At 36.5% G+C, this 25,667-nt stretch overlaps 2 protein-coding genes across 3 annotated transcripts; one reads left to right on the forward strand and one right to left on the reverse strand.

Annotated features, from left to right (window-relative positions):
* The first annotated feature begins 4,775 nt into the window (after positions 1–4,775).
* LOC138323297 (cholesin-like) lies at positions 4,776–8,620 on the forward strand. Of its 2 annotated transcripts, XM_069267796.1 has the most exons (6): positions 4,776–4,864; positions 5,458–6,055; positions 6,693–6,830; positions 6,945–7,141; positions 7,936–8,059; positions 8,305–8,620. In XM_069267796.1, the coding sequence occupies exons 2-6, from the start codon at positions 5,626–5,628 to the stop codon at positions 8,361–8,363; spliced, it is 948 nt and encodes a 315-aa protein (XP_069123897.1). In that variant the 5' UTR covers positions 4,776–4,864; positions 5,458–5,625; the 3' UTR covers positions 8,364–8,620. The 2 variants fall into 2 exon arrangements, with proteins under 2 accessions (XP_069123897.1, XP_069123896.1); XM_069267795.1 differs by having other exon boundaries at positions 6,693–7,141.
* Positions 8,621–16,297: 7,677 nt separating this feature from the next.
* Positions 16,298–25,461, reverse strand: LOC138323299 (protocadherin gamma-B1-like). Its single transcript, XM_069267800.1, has 4 exons — positions 25,309–25,461; positions 24,701–24,768; positions 17,053–17,500; positions 16,298–16,434 (listed from the first exon to the last, which is right to left on the reverse strand). Exons 1-4 carry the CDS (start codon positions 25,343–25,345, stop codon positions 16,370–16,372), a joined length of 618 nt encoding a protein of 205 aa, XP_069123901.1. The 5' UTR covers positions 25,346–25,461; the 3' UTR covers positions 16,298–16,369.
* Between the last annotated feature and the right edge of the window lie 206 nt (positions 25,462–25,667).

A 25,667-nucleotide genomic window follows, 5' to 3' on the forward strand; every position in this document is an offset into this window, starting at 1 on the left:
AGCGATACAGGCCCTCTGGCCTCTTGTTTCCTATTACTATAGTACATACGATGTGACATTTAAAATGAATAAATTCTGTAAATACCAACAAAAAATATAGTTGTATACATGTGTAGAAACCATCGACTGCGGAACACTTGGGTGTAAGGATACTTTGCTACTTTCTTCTTGGGCGAAGAATCGGAGCAATACTATTATTGAAAACTTGGAACGCACTCTTCTTTGTGTTGGAGGCTCTAAAACAATACTCCTTTATTGCTGTTTGTCAAAGCGGAAATATATGTCAAATTAAGCGTATACAACATGGCTGATTATAACTTTACAGACAAACAATATTCAGATTTTTAGTCTGAACGACTTCTACCATATCTTTCAATTTTAGCAACGGAACTCTTCTTGTCATAAACCTGCACTTCAAGGAGTTTGATCCAATTTGACAAAAAGCATGGTTTACTTTCACAATCGTTCTATCCCCCTGGACTATGTCTTAGCAAAACTGAAGGCCATTCAGGAGAAAAACCCGACTGATCACAGGCATACAAAGATTTCTTAAAAGATTACAAAAGGGTGGCGCCCAATTTCAAAACAAACACCGTAATTCAATCAACCAATTTCCTTTGGTGTACATGAAAAGCCTAAACTACCCCCTCTCATCTTTTTCTGTGACAAAATCCATGGATGGATAGAACAATGGTGAAAGTAACCCCGGGAGATCGAGGATGCATAAATTGTGGAAAAGCAAGAGAGGGAGAAAACAAATAGCATTAATGATGTCTCCCTGAATCCCTGGGGCTTATAAAATTATACTCTTTCTGCAGAAATTACAGCATTTACTTCTTATTAATCCAGGTTTGAATGAAGGGAAACAACTGTATACAAATGCCATGTTTACATCTTTAAAAGGATACCCCTTTTGGACGAATGATGGGATTTTGTCCAAATTCAGAAATACTGAATGAGCGATATGCCTCTTGTTCTTCATTCCATGGGCTTAGAAAAATTGTGACTAAGCTCAATATAGCCCCATTACAAAATGCTAACACTATAGTTTTTATGTAGATATAGTCAAATTTAATTAATATTCGTAAAGTAATAGAGTCAAGCATTTTTGTAATCCTTCAGCTGTTTCTGCCAAGAACACATTATCATCTGAATGCATCTTAAACGTCCACAAAACATTCCTTAAGTAACATTGTGGGGGTTGTTACTTGTATTTTCTTTGTCAATGATGTATGTGATGTTAAAATTAATGTCTAAGTTGCCACAAGTGTTTTTATTTGTAAACATATAATGTCTTGTATCAGAATGTTTCCTGGTATGGTGCCCGTTGTTTACACCAGTAATGCTTGATTTTATGCAATCATGCATATATACTATTTCTAATTATAAAACAAATTAATGAGATAAACTGACTTTACATATAGCTTCTTTTCTGATCCATACATTTTAGCTTTTCTTCTGAAAATGCAACATATTTGAATAGAAATATATTACTATGACTTATTGTGAGTATCCCAATCATTCGCAGTCTATGCAAAGCGTACTGTATTTGTATTCTTGTAAACATAATGAGCAAGAACAACCCACAACCCATGCATTGCTGATCCCCTCTCTCTCAAACATTCCTCCTTATTCTTTCTCTCATTTAGAAGGATTCCGAATATTTCCCCATAATAACATGTGAGAATTTGATGCTCCCCGCTACGTATTTTGTTTTTTATTACCAACAGTTTATAAACAATACCATAATAAAATGTGAGTTCACATTAATGGAGATACGAATCAGCTGTCTGCTTCATAATTTTTTTCCGAATGGTCATTTAAAGGGTCTCCTCACAACGAAGGTGTTTTTACCAACTCCCCCAAAACAACCTTTGGTGGGAAAGAGAGAGAGAGAGAGAGAGAGAGAGAGAGAGAGGGGGAGAGAGAGAGAGAGAGAGTGACGCCCAACTTCAAAGCCACACAATCAATCACAGTTTACCGTTATACTATTCCTCTGATGTGCACTAAAGGACTAAACTACCTGTCCTGTTCTGTTACCTCCACTTTTACTTTGAGATAGTCCAGGGGTGTAGAGATCGTAAGTGATCGGAACCCCTGGAGTATTGAGGATGCTAACTTAAATGCGTACACAGCGATCTGTGAATTAGTTACAGTTCATATCATTTTGGACCCACCAGAGTGTCCTACACCATTTTAGACGATTTAATTCGTATTCTTTATGTACTATACTCTGTATAATATACGAATTTTACAAATTTTTATATATACCCTGTGGGTATGATGTGACAGATCGAAGTTTGATGCTCGATTCTTTGAAATTATTCTTCAGTAAGATGACACTATTATTCTGAAAGAGTTCCGTACAACACATGCATGCAACTTATGCTTACGATTAGGCCTACAATATGCACTAGCGCTATCACGGCTATACATCGCTTACAAGCAAATCTTCCGAAAACAGTTGTTAGTGGCATAAAGAAGAAAATATCTCTATGACGAATTGCATCCGATGATAAAATACATACCTATATTTTTCAAAAATGCATAACAAAATTATATCCAAACCTTGTGTCCGCGTCAATCCCAGTAGATGTGCCTAATCAGTTCATTTCGATATAGTCCATGCAATATACTCTTTATCACAGATGATGTCTATAATTAAACAAACTATACAAAAATAATTGTCAATGATCCATTTGTTATGCTTAGGCGCTACATACACAAGTTACATTTGCTAAACTTAGATGTCGCCTTCACCTGCGTTGCTAGGCTTAGGTATCGCCTACACGTGTGTTGCTAAGCTTAGGTGTCGTTTACACATGCATCGCTAAGCTTAGATGTTGTTTACTCGTGTGTTGCTAAGCTTAGATGTCGTTTACTCGTGTGTTGCTAAGCTAAGGTATCGTTTACACGTGCGTTGCTAAGCTTAGGTGTCGCTTACACTTACGTTGTTAACCGAGGTGTCCTGTCAAGAAGATATTTCATCTTTGAACACTCCCTTCCGAATTGTTAAAGTTTTGCTGTCGTTTCCTCGTTAGTCACTTTTACTCAACATTTTCCTTGTGAATCTTACAGTTAGACTTACCTGCCCTTAGTTTCTGTAGATAGCATCTGAATTACTCAACTGTGTACGTACGTCAGAGTGATTTTAAATGATCACTTGGAACATCTTTAATTACACAAGTTAATCTGTGTCTCTCCAACAGTGGTATCGGATGTACGCTTCCGATACACCATGTACAAGATAGGATATATTGTCTATCCATCCAGAGGAGAGGATATTTAAATAAATGGCTACAAAAAAACAGTCGTGACAAAACCAGGAAGTTGATATTTCACTCTGTAAGCTAACACTCGGTTTTTAAAAGTAGGTCATTTAAATGTATGTACCGACAGCGTAAAGCACATTAATAACACTAAATATCTCGTTGTAGAGCATGACATCGATATCGGCCGACGTAATTGATCTGAAAGCATGTAGGCCTATATGCACATATCTTCTTAGCTAAGTTTTACGTATATCAGAAGAAACACGAGAACAATGTCCCTCCTCAGCTGCGCACGTGAAAAACAGATAAAATATTACATTTCAGATTGTTTCGGAGTAAACAACGACGTCAGTTTCAATAATGTTTATACCTAGTAATTACACTTTTCTATAGAACTATGTGTTTTTTTATTCTTCATAGTTCGGTAACTAAGTGTAATTATTATATGGAGTCAGTAGTTTTACTGTTATCACAGATCAATAAGGTTTTGAGTTTGAAATTAAATTATTTCGTCAGTTATTCTTTAGTGGTCTATAAAAATCTTGGTTTAATAAAATGTTTATGAATTGTGAATTGCCCTGTTCCGTTTACCTACTGTAAAATCATGTGTACATTTGTATATGTTGGATTGGAATACGAGAATTCATTTAGATGTAGGGAATTTTTTTTATGATATATCTTCTGAAAAAAAAACCTACATTTTACATAGCGAATGCTATAAAAGTAATGTTCATAGAACTCTCTTAAAACCATTTGCCTTCAATAACATCTTTTTTTTTTTTGAAAATCTACTTAGCATGTAGTTCTATTTCAGTAATGAATACATACTTGAAAGTTAAAGGACATTTACTTGGACTGCGAAAATAGGCTGATGGTGAATGTTGGATATGGTGTGCATGCCTGCAATGCAAGGATCTCAGAGCATACTTTGTTGTTTTGATTTGATGTAACCAAAATATAAGATTGATGTAAATCTCTAACAAGAGTAAATAAAAACTATCTACAGTATATATACATTGAACAAATTACAATGTGCTGTACAAAACAGAGAAAAAAACCCGATAAATTATATCTACATCAAAATCGTCTATAACAGTAAAGACAATATTGGATCGATTGCACATTAATTTGACCTAATTCCAAATTCATTTGAAATATTAGAAAGAAAAATAAAGCAAAAATAAAAAGAAGAGAAAGTGTGGGTAATATTCGAACTGTTGGTGAACTTCGAACCTAGTCCGCTAAACCTGCCTATATTATTAGGTTTTTTTATTTTTTTTCCCTAATATATAGACTATATATTAGACAAAAAAATAAAATAAAAATTAAAAAAGCCTAATAATATAGGCAGGTTTAGCGGACTACTTCGAACCCACACCGATTCGTCGAACTTTTTTGGTCGAACTTCTAACGGAAACATCAATCGCGACATCTCGGAGTAATTTCCGTGAATCTCCGGAAATTTCTCCGAGGGGATCCGATTGACGGAAACATCTCAGAGTTACGTCCCTTGTTAGTGAAGTAAACTTCCGCCAGCAGAAAACACGTGTAAAATCTAAAATCAGCTGCTAATAGTGTATATCATGTATATTGTAAGTAAAAACTGTCGGTTTCATAGCTTGATCATCGACCCAGCTATATTTGTAAAATATTGACATGTGACTGAACTACGTGTTCGTATACGTAGGCTTCATTCTGATCGAGAGTGAGAGATAGAATATCTAACATTGTAGTACATACAGTCATGACAGTCTAAAGACACGTGCATGTACAACTTGAAGTTGTCAGGTCGTACATGTACAGCTGTACTGTACATATACTACTACATGTACATTGTACTGTTGTACAAGTCAAACCTGCCTTAAGTCAAGTTTAGTTACCACATGTATTAGGCAAATGCCAGTCATTTGTGACCATATACAAAATGTAATATTTAATGGAATTGCCCTTCCTAATTTATCTGTTTTATGAAATGGCCTGGCAGTGACTATATATACATGTATATGTTATCAGATCCTTCGGTCACAGTAGTCAGCTTCTGGTTTTGGAAACAATATAGAAGGGGTAGGCTATCACATTTTTTCCAAAACAAGAAACAGACTAGAACGAATAATCATACACTGTCTCCACTCCGTTCCCGGCAGTTGTGTTAACTTATTGTAAAATTACAATTTCTTTGTTGTAGAGCCAAGACACTTTCATAATGGAGCAGTAAAAAGAAAATTGAAACGACACAAAAGACTTGGAAAATATAGATTAATTGCAGAAGGCTAGACATTTAAGGTTCGACATTTACCTATGGAATCTACTAAAAGAGTTGGATCAAATTAAAAAGAAAGTAAAGAAACACAAAATGTTACATTCTGAAAATACTGACCTCACCAATGCAATAGGTCATGAACCAGTGAAAAAGAAGAAAAAGAGAGCAAAAAACATTGAGGATTCAGAATGTAAAAATGAGAAAAAACATTCCTCAGTCAGTGCTAGTTACAGTGATAGGCTTCACTCAAAAGATGATGAAGAAGATATGACGAAAAGTAACAGTTCTGATGTTAAGAAAAAAAAGAAACGGAAAATGTCACTTTCCGAAAAAACTAACAATGATGTTGTCAAAGAAGAACCTATGAAAAAGAAGAAGAAAAAGAATTCAGAAAAGTGTTTTGAATCAGAATATGAAAACAAATATAACACTTTAGGTGTCTGTGAAAAAGAAAAGACAAAAAATAGCAGTCCAGATGTGAAAAGAGTAAAGAAAAAGAAGGTGAAAGAAGAAAATATTTCTGGTAAATACCTTTAGCATATTCCTATTCAATATATGAAATAGTCTTAACTCATATTTGTAGCATGTGATCACCTGATTAACAGCATGTAAAATATAAGATGATTCTTTGCATTTTCTTTGTGGGTTTTTAAGATTGTGAAAATCACCTTGACCATAGATATATAGCAAAGTGTAATCCCCAGTCAGTAAGCCATACAGTATATAATTCAAGGATTTTGCCAGGCTTTTATAGGCTCTGGTAAAAGGACCCATTCCCAATTGCAAAATAACACTTTATCTTCCCAAATTCAGTCAGTATTTTCCCAAATACAGTAAAATTAAATAAAACCCCCAAATAAGATGTCTTATATTATACCTATGACATCAGTAAAATTAAATGTAGAAGTTTAAGAATATTTTAATATCATTTAAAGAAACAGCTAAACCTTCTTTGTTATTTGATTTCCCCATTTTGATATTATTTCAACAAAATTGTGATGAAAATTTTAACAAAATAATGCTGATAAATTTTCCCAATTTTTGAAAAACACCGATATTTTCCTAATTTTTGCTTTGGGTTCTTTTCCCAAAACAGCTGGCAAAAACCCTGTAATTATAAGGAAATTAATAGTAGGTAAAGGGAATTCATTTCTGTGTAGCTGAAGAAAAAGAAGACAACAGTGAAGACGATACTGGGATACCCAAGAAAAAGAGGAAGAAAAAGAATGTAAGTTTAACAGAAACTTTTACAGGAAAAGGTTCTGAAGATGATGAGAATGACAGCAAGGAAGAAACTCGTGTACCCAAGAAAAAGAAGGATAAAAAGAAGAAGAAAAAGAATGTAAGTTTTACAGAAAGTTTCACAGAGGAAGGTTCTGGAGATGATGAGAATGACAGCCAAGAGGAAACATGTGTACCCAAGAAAAAGAAGGATAAAAAGAAGAAGAAAGATGGAAAGGCTACAGAAGAAGGTTCTGACGACACAAACATTTCAGCCCAAACAGCTTCCATCAACTATCTGAAAACATGGTCTGATGACAATGCTAATTGGAAATTTCAGAAAGTCCGACAAGTTTGGTTACTTCAACACATGTACGATGATTCTAAGGTTTGTAGTGTCTTTATTAGTTCTGCTGACTGTTTATTTAGCTTTACCAAATAAGTTATATACTTTCCAGGATTTAGGTTAAATGAATTAAAAGCTGCCAACACAATATATATTTCTTACACTAATGCTATGATCTGATATCCACCTCAGTAATTAGGTAAAGGACTGGAGATCTGAGTACCTATACATTGTCAATTGTCCTCAATGAATCCAATGATTTCAGTGGAAGTGTTCATAAAAAATTGTTCTAATTCGCACCTAGCAGAACAAAGGACTAGTGAGAAAAAGAATTTCTAAAACATTATAAACAAGTAGGTAAAGTTTACTTCAACCCAATGGTGTTTAATTTGATAAATTTCCATGATTATTTTCATTCCTTCATTTACTATTTGTTTGGAAAATGCTTAAAATACTCTGTGGCAATGCTTTTATTGTGTTCAAATGTTGGTTGTAATTCCACAGCTGCCATCTTCAAAACACATTTTTAATTTCTCAAGTTCTACCATTGCAATTTATCTGAAACTTGCCTGAAATGATCCTGACATGGTCCCGATAAATTGTTGAATTTTTTGGGGTCTCTCAAAAATCGAAGATGGCAGCCACAGCCGCCATCTTGAAAACACATTTTGAACTTTTTCTCAACTCTAATATGAGATATATAATATAATTTTCCCATTCAACTAATGCCAAGGTTGTCAGATGACTGTCAATGTCATTAGGCCTCTTGTTTCTTCTCCTGTTTGGTTTCTTGTCATTTACCAGCTCTCCATGATGGTATGTGTATTGTATTGTAGATTCCTAATGCAGATTTTGACCGATTATTGCTCTACCTGGAAAATTTGAAGGGGAAAGGAAAAGAAGAAACACTTACAAAAGCTTCTAAAATAATTGAAGCTGAAGACAGCAGCTCTGATGAAGGCAAGTCACTGCAGTGTATGGGTCAAGATACATAGAATACTTTATTAGGATCAAACCTATGTAGCTCTGCATAGAATAATTTAGCAGGATAAAATCTACCATAGCCTTTAAATATGATAATTTCTGCACGTAATAAGTAATGATCAAAATTACTTTACCTTTACTAAGTTTATATTAGAAAATTCATCATTTACTGATACTGTAAAATCGAGCTGATTTATAAGTTTAATGTTTTTAATTCACAGATGACAATGAAGATGTAAAAACTGCGAGAGCTCGACAGGTGATACAAATGCTGACATAGAGTAAGAACACTCACATTTCTGTTCATTACCTGGGTCAACTGTAAGACAACCAATGGCTGAGATGAAGTTAGAATTACTACAACATATGTATATTGGAGTTAATGATAAATTATGTAACAGAGATATAAAAATTCCTCAAACCACTTTGTTGAGCAGTTACTTGAAATAGACATTTATTAGTGATTTGATGAACATTCTTAAATCTGGTATAACTTGATACTGATAACACATGAATAAAAAGTAACAAAACGCTGAAGTGATCTTGGATTAAATTGTTTTTTTGATACATTGTTGTGTATACCCATGTAGGAAACAAAATTATGTTTTGCCAAGGTTTCTTTTTTATTAGCTCACCTGGCCTGAAGGGCCGGTGAGCTTATGTCATGGCGCGGCGTCCGTCGTCCGTCCGTCCGTCGTCCGTCCCTCCGTCAACATTTCCTTTAAATCGCTACTTGTCCTAGAGTTCTGCATGGATTGTAACCAAATTTAGCCACAAACATCCTTGGGGGAAGGGGAACAGAACTTGTATAAATTTTGGCTCTGTCCCCCCAGGGGCAGGAGGGGCGGGGCCCAATAGGGGAAATAGAGGTAAATCCTATAAATCGCTACTTGTCCTAGAGTTCTGCATGGATTGTAACCAAATTTGATCACAAACATCCTTGGGGGAGGGGGAACAGAACTTGTATAAATTTTGGCTCTGGTCCCCCAGGGGCAGGAGGGGCGGGGCCCAATAGGGGTAATAGAGGTAAATCCTTTAAATCACTACTTGTCCTAGAGTTCTGCATGGATTGTAACCAAAATTAGCCACAAACATCCTTGGGGGAAGGGGAACAGAACTTGTATAAATTTTGGCTCTGATCCCCCGGGGGCAGGAGGGGCGGAGCCCAATAGGGGAAATAGAGGGAAATCCTTTAAAGATGCTCCACCGCCGACAGAGCATAAATGATATCCATCACTTGAACAATAATTGGTGTTTAATCGTGTATATATATGTCTAATTAACACAAAAAATCATATAGAATAATTTATTTTGCCTTTGGTCCATGCGCAATCAGTACTTCATTCCATATAAGATATAGTGCCACGTATTTTTTTCGGGATGCAATTAAATATTTTTTGTAATTTTAACTTGAAGTAAAATGAAAAGCTCAAACTTTTCAATGGTGGTAATGGTGTAAAGTAAGTAACTTTTGTAACTGATAAAAAGTACTTAATCGTCTGCTCCTGTTTTTGATAGTGAAAAAATACCATTGGCAGCGGTGGAGCATCTTTAAATCGCTACAAGTCATAGAGTTATGAATGGAATGTAACCAAATTTGGCCACAAACATCCTTGGGGGAAGGGGAACAGAACTTGTATAAATTTTGGCTCTGACCCCCCGGGGGCAGGAGGGGCGGGGCCCAATATGGGTAATAGAGGTAAATCCTTTAAATCGCTTCTTGTCATAGAGCTCTGAATGGAATGTAACCAAATTTGGCCACAAACATCCTTTGGGGAAGGGGAACAGAACTTGTATAAATTTTGGCTCTGGTCCCCCGGGGGCAGGAGGGGCGGGGCCCAATAGGGGAAATAGAGGTAAATCCTTAAAATCGCTACTTGTAATAGAGTTCTACATGAATTGTAACCAAATTCTGCCACAAACATCCTTGGGGGAAGGGGAACAGAACTTGTGTAAATTTTGACTCTGGTCCCCAGGGGGCAGGAGGTGCGGGGCCCAATAGGGGAAATAGAGGTAAATTCTTTAAATCACTACTTGTCATAGAGTTCTGAATGGAATGTAACCAAATTTGGCCACAGACATCCTTTGGGGAAGGGGAACAGAACTTGTATAAATTTTGGCTGTGACCCCCCGGGGGCAGGAGGGGCGGGGCCCAATAGGGGAAATAGAGGTAAATCCTTTAAATCGCTACTAGTCATAGAGTTCTGCATGGATTGTAACCAAATTTGGCCACAAACATCCTTGGGGGAAGGGGAACAGAACTCGTATAAATTTTGACTCTGGCCCCCCAAGGGCAGGACGGGTGGGGCCCAATAGGGGAAATAGAGGTAAATCCTATAAATCACTTCTTGTCCTAGAGTTTTGTTTGGATTGTGACCAAATTTGGCCATAAACATCCTTGGAAGAAGGGGAACAGAACTTGTATAAATTTTGGCTCTGACCCCCTGGGGGCGGGAGGGGTGGGGCCCAATAGGGGAAATAGAGGTAAATCCTTTAAATCGCTACTAGTCATAGAGTTCTGAATGGAATGTAACCAAATTTTGCCACAAACATCCTTGGGGGAAGGGGAACAGAACTTGTATAAATTTAGGCTCTGGTCCCCCGGGGGCAGGAGGGGCGGGGCCCAATAGGGGTAATAGAGGTAAATCCTTTAAATCGCTACTAGTCATAGAGTTCTGAATGGAATGTAACCAAATTTGGCCACAAACATCCTTGGGGAAGGGGGAACAGACCTTGTATAAATTTTGGCTCTGACCCCCTGGGGGCAGGAGGGGCGGGGCCCAATAGGGGAAATAGAGGTAAATCCTTTAAATCGCTACTTGTCCTAGAGCTCTACATGAATTGTAACCAAATTTGGCCACAAACATCCTTGGGGGAAGGGGAACAGAACTTGTATAAATTTTGGCTCTGATCCCCCAGGGGCAGGAGGGGCGGGGCCCAATAGGGGAAATAGAGGTAAATTCTTTAAATCACTACTTGTCATAGAGTTCTGAATGGAATGTAACCAAATTTGGCCACAAACATCCTTTGGGGAAGGGGAACAGAACTTGTATAAATTTTGGCTCTGGTCCCCCGGGGGCAGGAGGGGCGGGGCCCAATAGGGGTAGTAGAGGTAAATCCTTTAAATCGCTACTAGTCATAGAGTTCTGAATGGAATGTAACCAAATTTGGCCACAGACATCCTTTGGGGAAGGGGAACAGAACTTGTATAAATTTTGGCTGTGACCCCCCCGGGGGCAGGACGGGTGGGGCCCAATAGGGGAAATAGAGGTAAATCCTATAAATCACTTCTTGTCCTAGAGTTTTGTTTGGATTGTGACCAAATTTGGCCATAAACATCCTTGGAAGAAGGGGAACAGAACTTGTATAAATTTTGGCTCTGACTCCCTGGGGGCGGAAGGGGTGGGGCCCAATAGGGGATTTAGAGGTTAATAATGAAATTCCTTCAGAAAAGAAACAATGAACCTGTATTCAGAACATTACTTGGCATTACAAACCAGGTGAGCGTTACAGGCTCTCTGGGCCTCTTGTTATAAATAATATGTATATCTGAATAAAACATGATTCTCTTGTAAGTTTAAACAACTTAATTTTGTGATTTACATTTTCGAAGAAATATCTGTAAAACGATATTCTTGTCAGGTTTTCTCCTTTGTTTCTATTCCTAATTATTAAAGTATATATTTTAATAAATCCTGAAGCTTTTCCATTCAGGCCAACACAATGCAACATTCGCAATCTAATTTAGGCCAACGCAATGCAACTTTCCTTATCCCTTTCAGGCCAACACTATAAACTTTCACTATCTCATTCAGGCCAACACAATGTAACTTTCACTATCTCATTCAGGCCAACACAATGTAACTTTCACTATCTCATTCAATCAACACAATGTATCTTTCGCCATCTCGTTCAGATCAACACAATATATTACATTTTCACTGCAGCCTTACTATATGCCCTTACAGTTTGCATTAATTGGTCAATGAATTGCCATGCCCTTATTTTGACTTTATTATTAGCTCACCTGGCCCGAAGGGCCGGTGAGCTTATGTCATGGCCCGTCGTCCGTCCGTCCGTCAACATTTCCTTTAAATCGCTACTAGTCCTAGAGTTCTGCATGGATTCTAACCAAATTTTGCCACAAACATCCTTGGGGGAAGGGAAACAGAGTTTGTTTAAATTTTGGCTCTGACCCCCCAGGGGCAGGAGGGGCGGGGCCTAATAGGGGAAATAGAGGTAAATCCCATAAATCGCTACTAGTCCTAGTGTTCTGCATAGATTGAAACCAAATTTGGCAAGAAACATCCTTTGGGGAAGGGAAACAGAGTTTGTATAAATTTTGGCTCTGAACCCACGGGGGCAGGAGGGGCGGGGCCCAATAGGGGAAATAGAAGTAAATCCCAAAATCGCTACTTGGCCTAGAGTTCTGCATGGATTGAAACCAAATTTGGCCAGAAACATCCTTTGGGAAAGGGAAACAGAGCTTGTATAAATTTTGGCTCTGACCCCCCGGGGGCAGGAAGGGCGGGGCCCAATAGGGGAAATTGAGGTAAATCCTACAAATCGCTACTGGTCCTAGAGTTCTGCATGGATTGAAACCAAATTTGGCAAGAAACATCCTTTGGGGAAGGGAAACAGAGTTTGTATAAATTTTGGCTCTGAACCCACGGGGGCAGGAGGGGCGGGGCCCAATAGGGGAAATAGAAGTAAATCCCAAAATCGCTACTTGTCCTAGAGTTCTGCATGGATTGAAACCAAATTTGGCCAGAAACATCCTTTGGGAAAGGGAAACAGAGCTTGTATAAATTTTGGCTCTGACCCCCCGGGGGCAGGAAGGGCGGGGCCCAATAGGGGAAATTGAGGTAAATCCTACAAATCGCTACTGGTCCTAGAGTTCTGCATGGATTGAAACCAAATTTTGTCAGAATTATCCTTTGGGGAAGGGAAACAGAGCTTGTATGAATTTTGGCTCGGACCCCCCGGGGGCAGGAGGGGCAGGGCCCAATAGGGGAAATAGAGGTAAATCCTATAAATCGCTACTTGTCCTAGAGTTCTGCATGGATTGAAACCAAATTTGGCCAGAAACATCCTTGGGGGAAGAGGAACAGAGTTTGAATATATTTTGGCTCTGACGCCCCGGGGGCAGGAGGGGCGGGTGCAATAGGGGAAATAGAGGTAAATCCTATAAATCCCCACTAGTTCTAGAGTTCTGTATGGATTGAAACCAAATTTGGCCAGAAACATCCTTAAGGGAAGGAGAATAGACTTTGTATAAATATTGCCTCTGACCCCCCGGGGGCAGAAGGGGTGGTGCCCAATAGGGGAAGTAGACGTAAATATTCAATTTTCCTTCAGGAAAGAACAATGAATCTGTACTCAGAACATTACTTGACATTACAAACCAGGTGAGCGATACAGGCCCTCTGGGCCTCTTGTTATTATCATTGTGACGTGCCGGAAATCATCTGTTCAAAGGCTGTTCCGCCTTTGACAATTATGAATTCTTTTCAGTTAGCAATCATACTTAAAATGACCAAAATGAATGCTAATTGGACAGAAGCAAATTCAACATGAGGCGCTAGCGCTTTATGGCTTTATGGTATTTACCTTGGTCCAGTTAGCATTCATATTGGCTATGAATACCAACATAAAGACGTACAATGCTTAAATAACTTTCATTACTTCATTCAGATTAACACAATGCAACTTTCACTTTTTTTTACATTTTCACTTCAACCTCACTATGTAATCTTACTAAATGCAGTTGCTGTTTTTAGCTTATGAATTGTTATCCGCTTATTTTGACGTCATTATCATTGTGGCATCAGTCACAATGTTTGTTTCAGCGATCCCAGAAGATGACTGTTTCACGAAAAATAATTGCTTTTTAGGTCATCTGACTTCAAGGATCAGGATGACCTATTATCATCATGCATCATCCGTCGTGGTGCGCCGTGTGTTAACTTTTCATTCAACCGAAAGGCCCAGGGTACTGATATTTGGCCCGTAGCATGCTGGGATAAAGGATGACCACGTTTGTTTAAATGAATGACATTGACCTTTATTTAAAGTTGATTCGCCGCCGACAGAGCATAAACGATACACATCATTTGAACAATAACTGTTTAATCGTGTGCATATGTGTCCAATTAACACAAAAATACATACAAAATAATTTATTTTACTTTAAGGACATGCGCAATCATTACTTCATACAATATAGCGCAAAGTGACGGGGATTTTTATCGGGACCAAATTAATAATTTTTGATATTTTTATCTTGAAGTAAATTAAGAAGCTCAAACTTGTCAATGACAGTATTGGTTAAAATAAGTAAGTTTTGTAACAGAAGGAAATACTAATTCGTCTACTCCTGTTTTTATGTTTTTAGCCCACCATCATCAGATGGTGGGCTATTCAAATCGCCCTGCGTCCGTGGTCAGTCGTCCGTCGTCCGTCCGTAAACAATGCTTGTTATCACTATTTCTTAAACACTGCTGCAGGGATTTTGTTCAAACTTCACATGGAGGGTCCCCTTGGTCCATATTTGTGCCATACAGATTTTGAGGCTGATTGGAAAAATGAGATGGCCGCCAGGCAGCCATCTTTGATTTTAGCAGTTGAAGTTTGTTATCGATATTTCTTGAGAACTACTGAAGGGATTTTGTTCAAACTTCACATGGAGGGTACCCTTGGTCTCTAGTTGTGCCATACAGATTTTGAGGCTGATCGGAAAAACAAGATGGCCGCCAGGCAGCCATCTTTGATTTTGGCAGTTGAAGTTTGTTATCGATATTTCTTGAGAACTACTGAAGGAATTTTGTTCAAACTTCACATGGAGGTTACCCTTGGTCCCTTTTTGTGCCATACAGATTTTGAGGCTGATCGGAAAAACAAGATTTTGGATTTTGATAGTTAAGGTTTGATATGGCTATTTCTCAGATAGTACTGAAGGGATTTGTCTCAAATTTCATATGTAGGTTCCCCTAGGGACCTAGTTGTGCATATTGCATTTTGGGACCGATCGGTCAACAAGATGGCCGCAAGGCAGCCATCTTGGATTTTGTTATTCAAAGTTTGTTATCGCTATTTCTCAGAAAGTACTGAAGGGATTTGTCTCAAAATTCATATGTAGGTTCCCCTAGGGCCCTAGTTGTGCATATTGTGATTTGGGACCGATCGGTCAACAAGATTGCTGCCAGGCAGCCATCTTGGATTTTTATATTCAAAGTGTGTTATCGCTATTTCTCAGAAAGTATTGAATGGATCTTTCTCAAATTTCACTGGCCGCCAAGGAGTCATCTTGGATTTTGATAGTTGAAGTTTGTTACCGCTATTTCTCAAAAGGTACTAAAGCGATCTGTCTCAAATTTTATATGTAGTATGTTTGAAAAAATTTAAAAAGTAGAGAAAAGATCCATCTTTCCTTTCCAGATATAGATCATTCTTTGGTGGGCGCCAAGATCCTTCTGGGATCTCTTGTTAATAAATGTAAAATAACATTCGTCAGCGGTACAGCATCTTTAAAGTCACAGGGTTCAAAATAGCTAAAATCTTTAAATGACTTCTTGTGAATAACTAAGAGGCCTAGGCTAGTTCCTGAGACTCAGAAATAAAAGATTTGAAAGTTTGGCCAATACACATGTCCTTAATACAGTATCTAGCCTACCATCTAAGGACATGTGTATTGGCCGAATTTTCAAATCTTTTATTTCTGTCCCACACAGGAACTAGCCTACCACCTGTGGCATGCAGCGATGAAGGGCTACCGAGTTTTCAAACGAATTAACTTGACTTTCATTCAAGGTCATTGGGGTCAAAGCTGCTAAAATCTTTAAACAACTTCTGATTAACTAATTATATATAAGAGGACCTGATAATAGGCAAACAACATGCTGGAATGAAGGGCTACCAAGTTTAAACGAATAATCTTTACTTTCGTTCAAGTTCACAGTTGTCAAATCATAATCCCATAATTGCAAACTGAATGTAGTAATGCTTAAATAACTTTCATCTTCCATCCAGACAAACACATTATTACTATCACTTTTTCCACTATCAAACACTATGTTACTTCGCTAAACTGGCGCATGCATTCATCAAAACAATATACCGGTATATAGCAGTACAGACGATACTTGTTTTGCAAAAGTTTAAACACTTTATTCAAACATTTGATATGATTTTGTGTGTAAAACTTCAACAAAAACAAAATTTCCAATCATTTATGATTTTTTTTGTACATTAACATATGAAAATAAACGATTGCAAAATCCAGCAATGTCACCCCACCACGGAATCAGGAACGACAACTTTCACATACACCCAGGCACGAGTCTGGTAAAACCCTGTAAGATAAGAACAAATATAGACGTCAATCATCGAATATAATACGTACTGCATAGTTGGTTGTATTCGCGGAGGGTTAAATTTCGCTATACAGTAATCTTATGCGCGGACTTAAATATCATGGAATAAAGAATGACATTGATAATAAATAGTCTGTATGACCTTATCACTGTTGGTAGGCGATCACAATGCGTGAATGATTCTCCAGCGATTTACTAAACACGAACAAAAATGGCGAAATTTTCTCCCGCTAAAATTCAACAACTTAACATTATCATGGTCACTGTGATATGTACCTTTCCCTACAAAGAAGACATCCACCAACCGACAAAATTGTTTCGTCGGTAAAAGTATCTATAGTTCGGGTGTGACTTATTTTGCAATACATAATTGTACTACATGTATATAATCAAAGTTGCTGTATGGCAATATTAAATTTGGTAATACGATCGTTGTATCTGCCGGCATTAGCACGTAATGCTCTTCATCTTACACATTTTTCCTGTAAATCATTCAGGCTGGGAATTTTCTTATTGGAGAGTCTTTTATAAGACAGACTTTTGCTTCATATAAAAACCAAATGTGTTAACAACAAGTTATTTTCGCGTTATACGTACCGTCAGTGACTTGAACCTGGACAGCGTAGTTTGTCTCTTCTAGTGTTTGTTTAATAGATAACATCCCTGTTGTGGCATCGATTGTGAAAGGCGAAGGATTTGTTAAAATATTGTAAACTAGCTGGCTCCTTACATCGGCGTCCATTGCTCGTAACCTCAAAATCTTGGTAGATATTGGTGTTCCTTCTTTTATGGAAACGTTATACATTTGACGTGAAAACACTGGAGCGTTATCATTAACGTCTGAAATGTAAACAGTTACATTGGCCAGTAGTGTATCTACTCCATCAATGGACTCCAAAACATCAAAGTTGTAGATAGATATAGCTTCTCTGTCCAGTATGGAGGTGACGTACACCCCACCCGTGTGTAGGTCCACATGGAAAGGAACGCCGGAGGGTGATATATGTATGGAAGTGTCGTCTGGTCTAGACGTCACCTCTGTCACCTGTTGGAATAAAGACTCAATCGAATTTTACAGTTATATGTGTCATACTGACGAATCAAGAAGAGCTTTTCATGTGATTACCACCAAAATTTACTAACATTTTGAGAATTACATTCTTACAATGCATGATTTTAATTTTGAAGTTTGATGGTACAATCATTATATTTACGTATGGTCAGGTCATGAACCCAGAGCCCAGTTTCGTCACTTTAAGGAATCCCTTAACTTAAAATTCTCCATCGAAAACCATTACAGAAGTTAACGAGTGCTCGTTAACCGAAACTGTTTCTGTAACATTATTCGATGGGTAAAACAAGGAGATAGTTTAAGTCCTACCCTTTTCAACATGTGCATCAATGATTTACCAGTCATTCTAAATAATAATCCACTACAATTAGGGGATTTAGCAGTAGGTAGTTTGTCATTTGCGGATGATTTATTGATTTTATCAGAAACTTCCGAGGGACTGCAGAAATCATTAATTGAATTGGAAAACTACTGTGAAAAATAGCAGCTATCAATAAATGCTAAGAAAACAAAAACGATGATTTTCCAAACTAGGCAGAGAAATAGCAAAGCCAAACATGATGTGAAACCGTTTATGTTAAAAAAATCAGGAAATTGAACAAGTCTCTGGGTATAAATATTTAGGTACAACTTTATGTAACAACGGTAAATTCATGCTAGCTGCTAAGGAACTTAATGTAAAAAGTAGAAAAGTTCTGTTTTCAATTAAGCAATATTTAAATAAAATAGCTGATATGCCCATATAGCTCTGGAAAAAGTTGTATCATTCTTTAGTCAGACCAATCTTAACATATAATTCTGAAATATGGTATGCCGACTTTTACCGTAAAATTGCAAATGCAAGTAAAAGATCGCGTGTGAATAATTCAATATTTGACGAATTTTCAATAATAGATAAAACGTCATTTTAACAAATGAATTTAAAATCTTGCAAAATGGCCCTTGGGGTTGGAAAATATGCAGTAAATGTTGCTTCCAGGGCTGAATTACGACAGTATACACTAGACTGTTTCATTAATACTCAAGCATTGTGTTATTTGGCTAGAATATCACAAGATGACATTAATAATCTTGTAAAAGAAGCTTTGAATGTCAGTAGAAATATTCATGAAAGTGGATCATATTCGTGGTATTTATACGTATCAAGAACTATCAACGAAAATAACATCACATTTGACATTAAAAGGAGAAACTTCAGTAGGAAGGAACAAGCCAGATTAAAACGGTCATTAAAAAGATTCATACATGGCAGATTTATTTTCTCAAGCTAAATGCAGCTTTTAGATTGTAGTAATAAGTTATTTGTGTATAGTAAACTTAAACAAAACTATAAAGAGGAATATTATCTTTCTTTGCAAAATTTTGAATATCGAAAATTGTTGACAAAACTTCGGATCAGCAATCACAACCTAGAAATTGAAGCTGGTAGGACAAAAAAGATACCTCGCCAGCACCGGTTATGCGAATTTTGCAATTTTGTAGAGGGTGAAGCTCACTTCATCCTCAAGTGTACAGTAAATTCTACTGAAAGAAAAACTTTCTTATCTAAATACAAAATTAATTCTATGTTCACAAACTATGAAAATTTAATAAATTTATTGTCATCTAATGGGCGAATTCCCCGAACACCAACTCTGGTAAAGACAAAGGGAGGTGTTTATGTAGGGAACCCTTTGAAGTTTAGTTATAGTCTGTTTCAAAATCTAACACCAACACAGGTAACTTTTCAACCAGGTAATTTTTATACTCATACCTATGATAAGATACATAATAATAACAAGGACATAGTCATTCAGATCCCCCGCAAATGGAGATATCAAAGCTGAAGTAAGTTTGATTGTGGAGACTTAAGTATGTGTATGAAAAAAAAACAGGAAAAAGGAAGTTGAGCTAAAGAAAGATGGAGTATAATTCAAGTAGAGCGGGGCTGCAATTGTTGAATCAGGTATACAGCCTTGACATTTATATTAGACTATATACACAAAGATGGGTGGAGTTTTGCAAAGTAACATTTACCATTTACCATGATATTTTCAGCAATGTTTCAATGGTAACGGAAAAAGTGCAAAAAATGAAAACCTAAAAATAGCAAAAGGCACTACTAGACCATAAAAAGAATGTGTCTATGAAGTTTCGTGGAAATATCTCTGCTGGTTTTAGAGTTATGCTCCGGAAATGAACCTGGTACAAAAATATATTTTCAGCAATGTTTCCATGGTTACGGAAAAAGTGCAAAAAAATGAAAACCTAAAAATAGCAAAAGGCACTACTAGACCATAAGAACAATGTGTCTATGAAGTTTCATGGAAATATCTCGGCTGGTTTTACAGTTGTGCTCCGGAAACGATTCTTACACAAAAATCTGCCATTTTCAGCAATGTTTCCATGGTTACGGAAAAAGTGCAAAAAATGAAAACCTAAAAATAGCAAAAGGCACTACTAGACCATAAAAAGAATGTGTCTATGAAGTTTCGTGGAAATATCTCTGCTGGTTTTAGAGTTATGCTCCGGAAATGAACCTGGTACAAAAATATGATATTTTCAGCAATGTTTCCATGGTTACGGAAAAAGTGCAGAAAATGACAACCTAAAAATAGCAAAAGGCACTACTAGACCATAAGAACAATGTGTCTATGAAGTTTCATGGAAATATCTCGGCTGGTTTTAGAGTTGTGCTCCGGAAACGATTCTTACACAAAAATCTGCCATTTTCAGTAATGTTTCCATGGTTACGGAAAAAGTGCAAAAAATGAAAACCTAAAAATAACAAAAGGCACTACTAGACCATAAGACCAATGTGTCTATGAAGTTTCGTGGAAATATCTCAACTGGTTTTAGAGTTATGCTCCGGAAACCATTCGTACGGACGGACGGACGGACGGACGGACGGGCGGACGGAACCCATTTGTATATCCCCCGCCAACTTCGTTGGGCGGGGGATAATAATGCATAATAATGTCACACATTTTTACACAACATTTACAATTAAAAAAATATTCTTCATTAGTAAAAATGCCCAGCCATTAATTGGCTTATGAGACACGAATGTAATAAAATTATGAACAATATATGTGAATAAAACAACATTATCAGTTAAAGTTATAATAAGTCAAAATTACTATTATAGAGATCGCCTGCTCCTCATCGCTAAAAAGATATATTTAGCAAGACTAACTTGTAAAACATCACAATTCATTAAAAAGATAAGTTGATTATCAGAAGACATACTTTCAAAATGTTCACATAAAACAGTTACTCTATCAATTATGTAAGTTTTCCTAAAATCACAATACGCTTTACAGTTAAAAATAAAATGAACATAATGCATCCCAATTCTCCTGTAAGATATTGTTCCAGTAAAGTTTATATAACGACTTGCGTTTGTAACTATTATACGAGTTCTGTGTACGTAAGTGTACACGGTATGATAAGATACATCATAAGATATACTACAGTTTTGTTAATGTTTAATTTATATAAAATGTTGTACACTAGTGGAAGAGGGAAAGGGTTGATATAGGCACTGCCTGTTACCCAATCCCATTGTGTATAATTTATATAAAATAAAATATTTTTAATTGAATTGATATGCAAAATAGTTCCTGCCAATTTAAGCAAGGTGAAGCAGCTGTGATGCTGATCATGAGTCGGCTTATGTCATCAAGTCAATGGTTCCGTTCTGGTATCCCAAATAATGTCTGTATATTCTAAAATTGGTCTGATATAGGAGAGATACAAAGTTCTTGGTGAGTTTCCATCTAGTTTATGTTTCAATGTTCGTAATAAGTTCTGTCTTGATGAAACTTTTTCACAAATATTAAAGATGTGATCCGACCATGATCCTTTTATTTCATCAGCTCATGAAGAAATTATCGTCATCCTCAAAGAACTCTGCATGTGTTACTGTCAGTAAAAGGTCATCATCATTATCAATACAGAGATGTGTCATCAGCAAATATTTTTATATAAGATATTACATTATCTGTTAAGTCATTTATAAACAATAGGAAAAGAAAAGACCAAGTAATGAACCTTGCGGTACTCAAGCATTTATCGGTTTTTCATTAGATTACCGGGTAATTGATATTCGTTTATGAATATGAGTTGTTTTCTGTCAGATAAGTAGGCTTCAAACCAATCATACAGTTTACCTTTAATTATCCCCCGCGAAACGCGTTTGCGGGGGATATTGATTTGGGCTCTGTCCGTCCGTCCGTCCGTCCGTCCGTCCGTCCGTCCGAGTATCGTTTCCGGGCTATAACTCCTAAACCGTTCAACTTGGCTACACGAAACTTTCTGTACATGTTAGGCTAGTGCTCTAGTTGTGCCTTTTGCTAATGGGAACCTTTCATTTTCGATACTTTTTCTGTTACCATGGAAACTTATTCAAAAATACCATATTATTAAAGTTTCCTTTCTATTCCGGGCTATAACTCGAAAACCGTTCAACTTGGCTACACGAAACTTTCTGTACATGTTAGGCTAGTGCTCTAGTTGTGCCTTTTTCTAATGGGAACTTTTCATTTTCAATACTTTTTCTGTTACCATGGAAACTTATTAAAAAATATCATATTATTAAAGTTTCCTTTCTATTCCGGGCTATAACTCGAAAACCGTTCAACTTGGCTACACGAAACTTTCTGTACATGTTAGGCTAGTGCTCTAGTTGTGCCTTTTGCTAATGGGAACCTTTCATTTTCGATACTTTTTCTGTTACCATGGAAACTTATTCAAAAATACTATATTATTAAAGTTTCCTTTCTATTCCGGGCTATAACTCGAAAACCGTTCAACTTGGCTACACGAAACTTTCTGTACATGTTAGGCTAGTGCTCTAGTTGTGCCTTTTTCTAATGGGAACCTTCCATTTTCAATACTTTTTCTGTTACCATGGAAATTTATTAAAAAATACCATATTATTAAAGTTTCCTTTCTATTCCGGGCTATAATCGAAACCATTCAACTTTCTGTACATGTTAGGCTAGTGCTCTAGTTGTGCCTTTTGCTAATGGGAACCTTTCATTTTCGATACTTTTTCTGTTACTTTTAAATGTCATGTTACTGGAGAGCGGATATATTGTTGTATGAATTTATTCAAGGACAATTTACTAAGCTCTGTTCAAATAGTTAAACCTACATGGATGACAATATCAAAATTTAAACTCTTAGTTACAATGAGCTTTATTTATTTTATGTTTGAGCTTTCATACACAACTGGGCGCGGGGGATAATGCCAAGCTTTGCGGCTCCTTGTTCCATATTTTTTTCATCTTATACATTAAGTTTTAATGCCTTGCTCGATCAAAAGCTTACATCACAGAAAATAGATGAAAATAGTGATCGATCCTATCAACAAAGGGAGGAAACATCTTCACTTATAAGAGAAATCCCTTGTTTAAAAGGGTCAATTTATGATATTTCAGATCATATCTGACATTATTTGTTTCTCCTAAATATTGCCCAATCAGAAGAAATCCTCTGAATTAAAGAGGAAGATTCTCATCCTTGAAAACTGAAAAACACAGTCAAGTATAGATCAATAATAAACTGTAAATTCGACAATTCTAGTACAGATGTTTTACAAAGTGTATATTAATCTAGATCTAAAAACTAAAATAAGTCAGAAAGTATAAGAAAATGATGAGACAATGAATGATCTAGTATAGTATTTCTATTAAATATTTACACTTATAAAGCTGAGAAATAGCACAAAAATGTATAGCTTAAGACTAAGACAATAAAGTCTACAAATACAAGTCAAGTTGATAATTTAACGTTCTATTCAAATATCATGGCAAGTATGAATTTTTCTGAAGTATGCCTCTTGACAATAACAGTTACTGATTTGCTGATCACCTACCAGGTGAGTTGATTTACCTGAGATTCACCTGTGATCTTGCACTGAGAACAATTCTGAGATAGACTATAACTCCCTATCAACACACCTTAACCCCTATGAAAACACCCCACCCTACCCAGAGTTGGTGTTCGGGGAAGACCCCATCTAATGAACCACAACTTCTGCAGGATTTGGGCCTCGCGTTTGAACTGAGGAAAGCGGGCTTGCTGAATGCATAAGTTGTTCTTGTTTTATTATTATTGTGTTATACATGTAATGTTATCTTTGTAATTTTCTATCGATCCTTGTTTGTGGATGTAAAAATACAAATAAATGAATTGAATTGAATAAAATGAAATTGTATACCACAACTTGGCTTCGTGGTCTGACATTATGTACTCATTTCACTGCATTGTAGATGTAAATATAATGATTTTTGGCAGTATTGTCAAAATAAATTTTCAGCTCTTGTAAGTATTTTAATTCTCGAATGTTGGTACCTTTTGGTGGTAAATAACATTAAAAGATCTCCTTGATTCCTGGATTTGAAATTACGGCTTATATAACTTTTAACACATGGAAAATAAGTATGGCAATGAGCAATACCATCAAGGAAATACACCTTCTGCAGTTTTGATCAAATAGTCCTCTCTGTCTAGGTCAGGTGTCTATTTGCAGAACAATGGGGATGAATATATACAAGTTGCTGCTTGAACCACCCGAGTCTTTATATATCACGCAATTGTGTCGGTATGATTCTATTATAGAGGTTTGTAATGTAATATTTAAAAAAAAAACAGCTGAATAATAGTCTAGGTTCTCACACAAGACTAAATATACAATCAAGAAATAAAGGATCCTCAGCATCCAAGAAGTGTTCTTTTTCCTTTATTTTGGTCAGGATATTGATGTGGTCGACATGTTTCGACCGCTAGGTTCTTTTCTTTATATCTTATTCCTCATAAGACTAAATAGAAAAAAAAGGTGGGCTATATCAGCACCAACTCCAACTAGTGTACTGTAGATTTTGAAATATTACAGGTCCATTCTGTACGGAAAAAAAACCTTAAATTCTAATGGTTTACCTAATTATTATCGAAATTGATATATTGATCCTAAATTTCAATAAGGATTTCCAAATTCATATCATTGTTACCTTGGGATAATTACCTGTCTGATAACCTTTTTACTTTTGAAATTCATAATTAACCAGCCAACCAGTGGCCGAATCGAAATTTAACATGGACTCAATTTCCGCTAGACATCTGCCATTTAGAAAGTCAGTGTTTCGTTTAGTTGGTTATTACCTACACGAGATCAATTAGTCTACTAACCTGGCCGATGTACGTGGCCATCGGCACGAGTTCATTCACAGTGAATGTGTAGTGGGTACAGTGCACACCTTAAAAGTATAAGTAATTGGCATAAATAAAATATGTACAAAGAACAATACAACGGTTAAGATGATTATGATATTCAGAATTTTGAAAGATTTTATTTGATATGTTATCATCACTGCTTTATATAGCTCTCATTTTCTTAGGTGAATTTAGAACTAATTTGTTTACTATTGATATGTGAAGAAAACAAATCCATATTATACAATTGTTTCATTGGGATCGAGTTCAACAGTTCTCTAGGGCTTCCTTGCTACCGAGGGTCAATGGTTTAACTATTCCCGAAATAGTACCCATGAAACAAATGGTTTATGAAATCATTACCTGACTCTATATTTAAATAAAATGAGGAAAAACATTACCATGAACAATTAATAAATATGTAATGAATGTATGCATAATCTTTTTAAATAATTATTTACGACTCTAAACATGCACTAAAATCTTCCTTTATGTTACGTATTGAAAAAATATATGAACTGTAGTTATCAGATGAAAATCAACGACTGATAATGTAGCTATTACAACATGGTAAGAATACATACCCAAAATGAGAGAGAGAAAAAGAAGAATCCACGCCATGTTGTGATAGGTCTGTGAACAGCGACATGTGAGAGCTATCTCCTTACCTACCGTTATATACTAGTAGTCGATCCTTACTGAATATTATTACAGTGATGTCATCATATTGTTGACAAAACTTTTAATTCAGGATATTAACATCCTGGTATATCGCGGTTATTGCGATTTCATTTATTACCTGAGAACCTCAAACCCTACACCCTGTCCCGAGCCTTCCCTGGTGCTATATCGAGTCAAAATAAGATATATTGGTTGAATAAGCCAGGATGTAAACAATCGTAAGTTGAAAAATTTATCGTAACTTACGAAGCTTAGTAAAATA

This window comes from Argopecten irradians, chromosome 5 (assembly GCF_041381155.1).
Source record: "Argopecten irradians isolate NY chromosome 5, Ai_NY, whole genome shotgun sequence".
Lineage (NCBI taxonomy): Eukaryota > Metazoa > Mollusca > Bivalvia > Pectinida > Pectinidae > Argopecten > Argopecten irradians.